At 39.0% G+C, this 12313-nt stretch overlaps 1 protein-coding gene across 1 annotated transcript in view; it reads right to left on the bottom strand.

The window, feature by feature from the left end:
* Nucleotides 1–12313, bottom strand: part of LOC145994472 (dynein axonemal heavy chain 1-like) — a 1132367-nt gene that overhangs the window by 454716 nt on the left and 665338 nt on the right. The window contains exon 36 of the mRNA XM_083130607.1: nucleotides 8165–8327. Within this exon, the coding sequence (XP_082986733.1) occupies nucleotides 8165–8327 (163 nt within the window). The remainder of the gene's footprint in view (nucleotides 1–8164; nucleotides 8328–12313) is intronic.

Below are 12313 nucleotides of genomic sequence, written 5' to 3'. Positions count from 1 at the left end.
ATGTTTTCTTTTTGGTTGGACAGCTAAGTACTTTTGTATGTGTACAGTATATAAAAATGAAGTAGTTTATCAATTTATAGCTCTTTTGTATGTTGTTTCCTCTCATAATGAAAAAGTGTGTGTCATTTTTTTTCCACCGCTGGTATATACCGCTGATCTAACATTTTATTTACCGCTCTCCTCAGTTTTTATTTACCATAAATTTGTCTCCCTAGTAATAAGGTGTGGTTTGTACAGTGTATATTTATGCACGTGTATGTTGAATTGCATGCTGTATAAAACAAACAAACTGCCGGAGTACTAAGTGAGGTGAGTGTACAACGTATACAATTCAGATCAAAGGATTTACAGGGTACGGCAAACCGTTCCAAAACTTGGGGGTGCAATTTACCCCCACTGGTGCACGCGGATACATCTTTTCTGAAATGAAGTCATCCAATACGGACACGGTTATTTATTTAACTAGCTAGGAGCGAAATTTTGAGTGTGTTCACTGAGAAATTAAGCAAATAGTCTTGGGGGAAATGAGAAAGTTAAATCCACAGCCGCGCTTCATGTGTACCTTGCACACCCACGTACTTCGCAACGTAGGTGGCCAACTCGCGTATACCCCTGGGAAATGTCATCGGCACGATGGAGACCACTGGCAACACTGTGCGTAGAAGGGTTGGATACACTGACAAACGAGGAGAGAAACATGCCACCATCAGACCTAAAGCAACGGGACAGTGTTTGCATGACATGTTAGTGAAGGCAAGAGGACGTGAGTAATGAAAAAAATGATAAAATTTTGACTATCGACAAAAATGTGTTTTTGACGACTTGTAATTAAAAATCCTGGCAAAACTTCGATCCATAACGTTTTTTTAATTCTTGGATTACTTCAATGAATGAGTGCGTATGTATTTATTTCTGAATCTACTTTATACATAAAAAGACTAATTGGGACTAGGCCTACAGTTTAAAGTGGGATCCTAACCACTATGTGTCTCCACAGGGCATCGAAATCGGGATACCTTGATTACAAGGCGGCGAGTGGGAGGATAATATACGCTTCAAATATTAAACATTTATTTTGAAAGGTGAACTATCCAGGAAACTTTCATTACACTAAAAACATTCCAGGAAGTTTTGATATTGCTATGGCCGGCCCCAGTGGCGGACTAGTTAGCACATCGCGCTACGACGCCAGGGGTCCCGGGTTCGAATCCTGGCCTGGGTATGGATGTTTGCGAGTGTCCACTCATCAGTTTCATCTAATCATCACTCATCCCCATATTCGTAAATTAGCCAAAAGTAGTACAAGAAGCGAAGTAAAATAAAGGAAATAAATTAATCATATTGCCATGGGCGTCAGCTTAATTAAAATCATGTGGGCTGAACTCAAAAAAATGTCTAAGTTCATGTAAAAAAACTTAATATCCCTCAGTTTCACGGATTACTGTATTTACTTTCATGATATCTATGTGATCAAGGTAAGAAAAATAAAAATAAAAAAAACATTGAAAATATGAAACAACAATGTCAACCGCCATTGTTCGACAGGATATTACGAACATGAGAATGTAGTACGGGCAAGTGGAAACATGACAGCATGAACAGTATATTTTAGCCAAAATTAAGGTTGTAATGTATCAAGTGTAAATGATGGACCAACCTTACAAGAGTGCTTTGCTAACCAGTAAAAATCAACTCGATAGAACAGGAAGAGATACCTACAGTCCTTAAAACACAATATTATTCAGCGGTAAGAAAATTCCATCCTGAAAGCAGACTAGATCTAAATAGTTTGTCGTTAGTAAATAAGGAATAGTCAAGCGCATCGGGAAAATTAGATCAAACCGTGTAGAATTCATTTTTCTACACAAACCATTCAATTTGATATGTTTGCAGCTGTGCACCTATTGATAATCTGCTATCCTGTTACATTTTCCTGGGTTCGAATCCCGACATGAGCGTACCTTGTCAGTTTCATCATATCATCACTCATCCTCATATTCGCGATAAGCCGAAAAATGGCAGAAATTCGAAGTAAAATAAACTAAATCAATCTTCTATTTTCCTTATTTATGTCGCTTTCTCTGTTTACCTCGTATTCGTATTTTCGTTATTTAAGGTCACCATTTTGCCTCGCTTTTCTGCCATTTTTGGTTAATCGCGAAGATGAAGGTTAGTGATGATATTACGAAATTCATGCAGGGACACTCACAAAGAGCACCAATGCCCGACCGGAATTCCTGGCGTCCTATACTCTGTCCAAGCAATCTATGGAGCAGGCGAACGAAAACAAGTCTCTACGCAAGTAGTGACGCGAGACGGTCCCGCCAATGAACACATGAGGGAATGGGATTGCGTGGACGGAGGAAAAGCGACCGCAGTTATCAGCCTTCGCAGCAGCGTGTACTGCTTCGCTGTACCCACTCGATTTCCCCCCTTCTCTGCCGCTATGCGCGGGCTCGCTCCACAGAATCCGGGGACAGAGTACAGGATGCTGTGACACGGAGTCTGGTCTAAAGTAACGAATGATTCACCAGCATATTTATGTGCTGTAAGTGGTGATGCTTGATGAACGCATCGACATTGTAACGATTTGATTTCGGCCGCGACTACAGTTGATAAAAGGACCAACATGCTTGGAGTAGTTTCTATCATCTCGCGCACCTGCCACTTTGTGGCATCTGCTCATTTTCATCGCCGCAACCCTGAGCGCACAACTTGTTTTGATGCCGTTAAGTGAGGACATGTTTTCCCCGACTCATCACGATGTTCCTTCAGACTAAGCGTTGGGTTGGGAGAGGGGCTGCTACGGGCTGTCAAACTCCCATTTCTGGATTTTTCAACCCTTGGGAGCGCCTTGACGTTTGTATTTAGCGTTGTGAATAATCCACGACGTGTTGACTGCTTCCTTCTCTGCTCGCAGCAATCAACGACGTGACGCAATTAAGTTTCCGGAATCACGTGATGCAAGGCTCGACTTGATGGATGGCGGCTGTAGCTTTGTTAACTTGTTGAGCTCCTCGTCCCTGTCCTGACGTTTCTATTTAAAATTCAAATTTTCATTTCCTCCAGAAGTCACATCTCCTCTCAGGTTCGCCAGGGTGGAAGTCAAATTTTCTGCTGTCAATTCGAAATCATTTTTCTTTTCTTTTTACGGAACCAAATCGCAGAAGACGGTAGGCTTGGGGAAATACATGTTGATGTTTTCAAATTGAGTCCAAATTAGAAAGAATAGAAGCTTCTTGGGGTTTACGATGGATTATGGAACGTGAATTTGATGACTGGAGTTTACAACTCGAGGGTGTTGGGGAAAAGGCACATAAGTCTACAAACTACGATTTTCTATTGTTTTCATTTAAGTCACACTGAATCAATTAAAGAAAACTTTATAAGGAGCATTTCATGTCAAAGTGGACCCTAATTTCTGAAATTAAATGAAATACTGTAATTTGATACTATCTTGTGAGGTAACAATCTAAACTTGTCATTTGTATAAACATTCTTCAAGTATTATAAATAATTAAGTTATTATTATTATTATTATTTTATTATTATTGGACCTAACAGCATTTAATCCGTTTTGTGTCCCTTATAATATGTATATAAAACATAGACAATTGCTTTATATAACAAATATCAGTCTTCCCCCCCCCCTATTTCACAGATATTAGATTCAAAAAGAAAAACATTCCCCTTTAGAATTGTATGTTACACTTTCTTAAAAATCTTAACAGACTAGAACCCATCCGAACATTCGGATTGACAACAAAAGTTGTCAAATTTATTGGAAGCTGAACCTTTAAATTACCAGGTATATAAAGTTTTGTATAATGTATTTCTTTCCCTATTATATTTTGGACATTCCAGTATTATACCTAGGTATGTTGCGCGTCTCCACTTTCCCAACCACATTCACATCTCTTATTGTCCGTTACTCCAATTCTGGATAAATGTTAATTAATACAATTGCATTTCTTGTACCACTGACATGATGAAACCATGATTTGTGGGGCGTCAATTCGGCAAATGATCTGTATGATTTTCCAACTTTTACAAGTTCATTTCGACACCAATCAAACCATTATTTTAAAATTGTCTTCTTTGCTCCAGGGAGAAGATCAGTGTAGTATAATGTTAAGACCGTAATATTTGGGAGACACACTGCTTCATAATTAAGTTAGAAGGTATTTTACATATTGTTTGTTTATTTTAACTTTTCTATTTACTTTTGTTTTGTATTATGCTTCACCCGTGACATCAAAAAACAATAAACTTCTCCCTTAACTTTTACTTCCCCTTCATCTCCACTAGAATATTCAAAGGTCAATTACATACTCTCTCTTTATCTTAAATAATTTATTTTTCATAATTTGAAGATTCACCAAAATTAATGTAAATGTCTTATTAAGTAAAGAGGCAGAGTTCTATCTGTACCACCCGTGAGAGACAATTTTTTCACATATAGCTATAAATCTGGAAAAGTACTTCAATGGTAGTTATGTTCAAATCAACAGTATTTAACACTGTTGAGGGCCTCCCCGATGGCACAGTGGTAGCGTCGTCGCCTTGTAATCGAGGGGTCCCGGGTTCGATACCGGGTGAAGGCATATAGTGGTTCGGATCCCACTTTATAACAGTAAGTCCAGTCCTGGTTTGCCTTACTGTGCATAAAGTGGACTTAAAACACCAAATCAATCAATCATTAATGCTGCTGAGCCTTGTTTCCATGCTAATAAAACATTAAAATCCTGAGCAAGACAAAATTTATTGTATATAAACAATATACACTAAAAACGTAATGTTTCCACCTTCTAACAGGGTCTTCTTCAGACGAAGATTCAAATTTTGTTTGGTCAGCATTTTAATGTTTAATATTTCATTATGATGAAACTGTAAGAAAAATGTTCCTCAACTATGAGCAGAAGAGTTATTGCAATAAAAAAATGTTTTTCGGGCGTTCCACGCGTGACAATGGAATGCCTCATAAGCATACTTTTATATTGGTAACCGGACGGGTAAGGTGCCAAAACTGGGGGCAAAGACAGTATTTTCGCCTTTGTAGATAAGGTTTAGCATAGTGCGGGGGCAAAAGTGGCGAAAAGTGAGGGGCAACTGCCCCCCTCGCCCCCCTAATCGCCGCCACTAATTCGGTTTATTTTACCTCGTTTTTCTGCCACTTTTGACTAATAGCAAAGATGAGTATGAGTAATGATATGATGATGAACACCCATGGCTAGGCCAGGATTCTAATCCGGGACCCCTGTCGTAAAAAAAATGTCAATGAAGTAAGTCAATATAATCAAGAGGCCGTGGGTTGAACATTGCACAGTAGTTCGGACTGTACGTATAGTTCCGATTAGCTTAGCTGTAGGTAGAGTGGACTTGAAAATTCATTCAGTCATTCAAGCAATTCAATTTTACCGAAATTGTCTTGTTTCCAACCATGTAAGTTTGATTTTTCCACTTGTTCAGTTATGCAGTTTTTCGATTACTATTAATAAAATAATAATAATAAAATTGCACTATTATTGGTTCTTGTTACCAGTTTGAGTGAAAATATGTTCTTCAAGGATGGTTCACGCTCAACCATCCATCACCGTAAAATAAGTAGGCTATGTTCCCAGCACATCCTTCAGCGCCAACAGTTCGATATTTAAATCTCTATCTCTGTCGTGCGTGTGCGTATCCGTCCGCCCTCTGGGGACTGCAGTGTTAATTTTTTAAACATTACTTCTCTCATTCATTAGCCGTTCCCTCAGTTTGTTTCTATTCAAATGGCGTGTTTGTTTTGCGAGTGGGAGTACGTGTGTGATTCATGTCTGCTACTGAATATGCAGCGAGGTGTGATGAGTGTAACAGTCGATGAAACTCTCCACTCTTTGATATGAAAAATCAAGAGAATTCATGCAGAATCTCCCCCCCTCCCTCTCTCTCTCTCTCACACACAGAGAGAGAGAGAGAGACAGACAGAGATAAAGAGGGTTGGGAGAGGGAGATCGAAACTCAGTTTCATAAAAACACTGGGCATGCATGCTTGGGAAAACACTGCACAGTATTCCTTTCTTGTGGCAGCCCTTCAGCACTTTTCTCACAGTATTTGACCTGACGAAAGCCCCTGATAATAACGTGTTGAAATGTTGTCGCACAAAGAACTGCAATATGGTGCATGTTGAAGAGTAATTGGTGATTTTCATGAGTGTGTGGCTCAACAACCAAAAAGCACAATCAACATGTGACAGACAATAGAAGGGGGCTTTTATATATATATATATATATAAAGAAAAGTTACATACACGTAGAGACAGATGAGCAGTGAGAGGGTGATGACTAGTGTCCGGGACTTTATGTCCTATAAAACTGTAAAATACGTATGTAAATAAGTCTTAAAAGTTGAAAAATATGTCAAAAATTTAAAATATGTCAAGAATGCAGAAGTATTCACAGTAAAGACCAAAAATATGCACAACAGTACTTTCCAATTTCTCATTACACGGAAAGTCAGTATCTTTCAGGGAGGATCGACTAGCGTACTGGGCCTCCCCCATGGCGCAGTGGTAGCGTCATTACCTTGTAATCGAGGGTTCCCGGGTTCGATACCCGGTGGAGTCACAAGTGGTTCGGATCCCACTTTAAACTGTAGGTCCAGTCCCGATTAGCCTTACTGTGCATAAAGTGGACTTAAAAACACCAACCCAAGACTGGCGTACTGGTGGGGTATTACATGAAGTCAAAATCCTTTTAACAAAAGAGCGTAATGGGATAATACTCAAAAGAGTGCTCGCATAGCTATCAATTGTCGGCGGGATAAAAGAAAGAAGGGGTATTATTGTTCTCTACTAGTTGGTAAGAAAATACGGCATCTGCTTTTAATTTCTTCGTCCGTAACTTCCTTATCCCACCATCAATAATATAAGCTATCCATTGTGCTAAAGGTACGAAGAATAAATTATAAAATAAACAATTATATGCAAGACAATTACGAAATTATACAGAAATATGTCTTATTACGAGAAAATTGAAGAAATATTTGTAAAAACAAGAAATTTGTAAAATATGTCAAACTATGCCTTATGAAATTTGTCTATTTCGGCCGATTTTTATCAGATATGTAAAGATGTCAGCCCAGTATTCGATCAGATGCCAAGTAAAAAATATGCTATAACAAAGTCCCTGGCTTTAGTGATGACATTAACACAGACATACAGAGAGGGGAGAGGGAGAGAGAGAGAGAGAGAGTGATAGATATGGAGAGCAAGGACAGATAGAGAAGCAGACAGAGAGTGAGAGAAAGGGGAAGCGGGGCAGAGGGAGAGAGAGAAAACCAATGGCGCGTCCCCCCCCCCCAGATCATATCATACAATCCCCATAATTTATGTAATTACAACAGTGAACAACAACTGAACTTCATTTGCCTTTTTATAGCTTTTTTGCCCTTAAATTCTTACTTTTCTTGATCTAAGGGATTAAATATGTAGCTGCTAAAGAAATATATTCTGATCCCCCCCATCCCCTGCCTCATCGCACACATTACACGATGGAGTCAAGGTGTAAACTTTCTTACATACATTTTAGAAAAATATATTCTTGTTGAATTTTATAATATTTTATATTATTCGAAAACATTGATGGCGCTGTTTGCTCCATTGTCCATTGGTGGGCACATCCTGAGTGAACTTCGGATATAGTGAACTAGTTTTCTAAATCCGTATTGTTCATTTAAGTCGTTGTTGATTTGGTGTTTTAAGTCCACTTTATGCACAGTAAGGCTAATCGGAACTGAACCTATAGTTTAAAGTGGGATCCGAACCTCTATGTGCCTCCACCGGGTATCGAACCCTGGACCCCTTGACTACAAGGCAGCGACGCTACGCCTGTTCATTGTAAGTAAATTTGGTTGTGGTAAGAAATCCATTTATAATACACACTGTCTCGGGAGTCTCTGGAGCAAGCGAACGAGAACAAGTCCTATGCGGAAATAGAATTCTAGAGGGCTCGACCAATGAACACGTCTAAGGAAACGGGATTGCATGGAGGGGAAAACACTGGCAGAAACCAGCCGTTTGAAGCAGTGCTCACTGCTATACTCCGCCCACTCGTTTTCTCTCCCTCTCTACAGACTCCTGAGAAGTAGTTATTATTTTTTGAAATGTTCGGAGAGCTTGCTTACCTCTGAAGTCCATCCACTGCCGAATGAGTTCGATCGGAGGCTGTGCTCCGTAAACCTCCAAAGCAGGCATGTTGAGGTCGTCGATGAAGAATATCTGCTTCCGGCCTAGCATCGGCCCATACACGCCCTTCCGACGTTTGTCCAGCTTTCCGTCTATCAAATCCTGAAAGTAGAGGATCAAGTCTCTTATCAAGTTCGGTGATTATGTTTATCATTTATTGTACTGCAGTTCTAATGAAGTTAGCAGTGCAATGTACAAAAACTACCATGAAGAGAAAACTTTCAAAAAATCAGCAAGTACGTCTTGTCCAGATTGAATTTTTCCAATTTCTATGTGGATCATGATCTGATGTCACGGAAGACTGACGCACAATACACTATTAATAATATTACTCTACAGAAACAAAATAACTGTCACTGCAGCCGCGGTGGTCCAGGCGTTGACCTCAGTGGTATAATGGTTAGCACAGCGCGCCTCGAAGCCAAGGAGTTTGTCTGTCCTGAATGAGAAAAGGTAGAAAATTACGTCAAATGATGTCTTAGTTTAAAATGTAAAGGTCAATAGGATGTCTAATTTCAACGTGGCAACCGATTCCAGTGGTGGGTGATTTTAGGTGGGATATTTTTAAGTGATGGAACTATTCTTGAGTTCACTCAGACTCTAATAAACACGAGGAAAATTCTGGGTGATAGGTAAAGGCAGCCAGAGGGCGGTGATGTTCAAATCACATCCACGAATGGTCGAGGTCCTGTGTGTGCGGGCTCGTACAGTCACAGACACTTCTGGGATGTAACGATCCCATTAACTTTCCATGGAATAGTTACAACCCAGAACCCCCCCCCTTTCCCGCATGCTTCTATGTTGCTTGTTTGGCCCAAGGATGTACTTTTCCAGATTTGTTTCTGTCGTCATACAAAGAAGAGCGGATCTTGTGACGTGAAAAGTTACATCCACGACGAAACTTGTGCGATTTTAGAACATGACCTGTTGTCTAGTTTTCCTTATTGTGAACCCTAGCCCAACTTTGTGTTCTCCATGTTGGCTTGTCATTGGCTCTCTACGTCCACAGTCACTTGTTTACAAGGCACTATCTCTACGTCTCCAACTTCTAAACTAAAAGTTCCTATTTTGGAGGACAGAGTTCGGTCACGTTTATTTTTTGACTGAAACGTGGTCCAAGCATCAAGTCTTACCAGCGGGTTTCTACCTTCTATAGTCCAAAGTAATGATTGCTACCTTCCTTGGGTGCAGTTCTTTATATTTATGCCACGGCTAAGATATCTCCAGGGTAGGGTTCTTGTTAGAAATCAAATCAGACAGTAAGCCTACCAACGGAGACAGTTAATCGATTATATTATATCTTTCTTTGTACATTAAGATTATAGTTGAGAACACATGAGAATATATTCATATAGAAGTAATCGCACTTTTACAGAAATTTCAATTGCTATAGTTCTTATTTGCTTGTCGTCACTTTCACATTCACTTGTGTGGGCTTCCTACGGGATCTGGGTCTTGAATTGGACTTCCTTCTGGACTCGAACTTATCTCCTTATATCACAGACCTTTTGCTTCATTAATTGCCCTTTTTCGAGTCGACTAAATCCCAGAAAGTTTTGCCTTCTCTTTTCCCAATACTAATATCAAGTTCAATCTAGTAACCCACTTTGGGGTGTCGATTAGAACGCGCCACCAACTATACTATTCTTGACCACAAGTGTAAACTTGTCGGTGCAGCGATCGTAACGCGCAGCCAAAAAGTGTTGTGGTTCGCGATCGGAACGCGCCGCCACTAATGTAATAGAAAATTCTACCAAGGGGATTGTAGTAAGCCTACAGATCAGAGATCTGTTAGGAGGCGCACATTTATATTGGTATTTTCACTTCTTTCAATTTCTTATCTATTTACATATGATTACATTGTTAATTTCACAAGTATCTTTATTAATTAGTCATCTTTATATTTTTTTCTTTTTCTCTTGCATTGTATTTTATTATTGTTTATCTTTCCAATTAACTTTTACGTTTATTTACACTGTCATTTATTTATAATACACCGATCTTCTTGTTTATACGCCTCGTGCTGCCATCTCTGTTTCACTTTAGCAACTATTTACAACTATTAGGCCTATTGTGTACGTAACATGATGATATGATGAAATTGATGGACATTCACAAGTAGGATTTATACTGTAGGCCTATTCTCGATAGTATATTGTTGAGTCTTAAATCCACCAAAAGTCCATAGCAAAAGGCATTGTTTCAATGTATGTTGAATGTATAATTTCAATGTATATTGTGATAAATTAATCCTTAAGCAAATATAAATTGGTATTTCTTTTAACAATAAGAGACTTCACTTTCCTTTACATCTATTCACAAGAGCATAAATATACAACTTGGAAATTCATTTCCAAATTAACAACCTCTTATTCATATCCTTTACGTATGTGTGTGTGGTGGGGAGGGGGGGTTTCTGAAATCTGGCCTAGTCCTAATAATGTATTCACTTCATAAGCGTCTATTATATGACAGATACTCAATGTCAGACGAATAACGAATTCCATATGCAATATTCCTGAGTTCACCTCTCAACGACAAATGGTGCTGATTTGAACCGCGTTAATGGTGGTGTTTCCTTTTGTGTTTGTTTCTCTATTACAGTATATTTATTTCCCATAGTTTCGGTGTCCTATTTTTTTACAGACTTATCTAGGATTTCTTTACAATTAAGGATCATGAGAAATATGCGATTGAAGGCAAGGCAAAGTTAATAGAACAGGAAAATACAAATTGAAACTTATAGTTAGTTGAAAGGACAATTGGTCATTGTCTATTACAATTATAGAAATAACTCGATCGAAATACTTGGTTGTGTTTTACATATATTTTTGTAATTCTTTTTCTGCGCTTTTTCATTCCTACTTGAACAAGTATAAATGAAAACTCGGCATGATTTACTTCATTTAGTTGTTTCCAGTATAGGTCTTCCATGATTTCTGAGGTTTATGATATATAGGTAGAACTAAAGATTAAGGATTTTTCTATGTTGTTCTTGTATATTGATTTCAATAATTCTAGTCAACTTATAATTCCATTAACCGAGACTGGCGCGTAATTATATTATCTGTGCCATGCACGAAATTCGAACATTCTTGAATTAATCAGTAGTAATTTTAGAAAAAGGTAAAGTGCTCCCTTGTGCTTAGCACCACACTATGAAGGCGTATAGGGGGTTTCGTGGTAACACCCCACACTTTCATGGTCCGGTCGTGAGTTGGGGTGATGTGATCAGCATCACGCCCCTGACCACCTTTACCCCCCAGGGTATCCACCAGGTACACATGTCATTCGACGTTGGGTGGGCGCCGGGGCCGCTTCCAACGTTGGAAAAGTTCCCGGATTTCAACCGGTCGGGTATCGAACCCGGGACCTTTAGCGTGGTAGTCATTTTAGATTCAAAAATAAATTATTTTGTGATCTTTTTCGGCATTGGAAAAATATTTTAAGAAGGTATGTAATTTATAACTATAATAATTTTATGGATATATTGTAAAAGCCTAAATTACATGATGTAATTATGCAGATTCATGGATACGTGTAAATATCAACAAAGTTTCCTTGGTATTTTGGCAACAACTGTTCGGTATAACAATGGACGAGATTTCTGTATTTTTCAGCTTTGTTGCCCGGTTGCCATTAGGTTGGTATCACAGGTTAAAAATTTAATTAAATGTCCATATAACCGTTGACAAGCACACATAATATGCATTTAATGATATAAGAGAACACAGCTTTTTAAATGCTTCATTTTATGACAGTGATGAGAAAAACAACACGCGTAAGTAGTAAGTTTGAAAGAGAACAATCTAGCCAGAATTGGTGTAGCATAATTGTAATACAACTGGCAACACTGGAAGAGGCGATCTCTCTGCCATGTGATGATAAGAAGTCCGACGTGTCCATCCAAAGCAGCGAAGTTCTCAACCACGAAAGCACAAACAAGCTAAGCACCAGTTTCACCCTCCTCCCCTCTTGAAAGCGGAACAATACCAATGCGCTAGCCGATTACACTGGCGTCAGTCGCCTGGAAAGAACTCGGAATACCAGACAAAACGGAGCTGTTGTATGGGGGAGGTTTGTTAACG

The sequence above is a fragment of the Lepisma saccharinum genome, chromosome 10 (genome assembly GCF_977018435.1).
Source record: "Lepisma saccharinum chromosome 10, izLepSacc3.1, whole genome shotgun sequence".
Lineage (NCBI taxonomy): Eukaryota > Metazoa > Arthropoda > Insecta > Zygentoma > Lepismatidae > Lepisma > Lepisma saccharinum.
The sequence above is the reverse complement of the archived record's forward strand: the minus strand, read 5'-3'. Positions and strand labels throughout refer to the sequence as shown.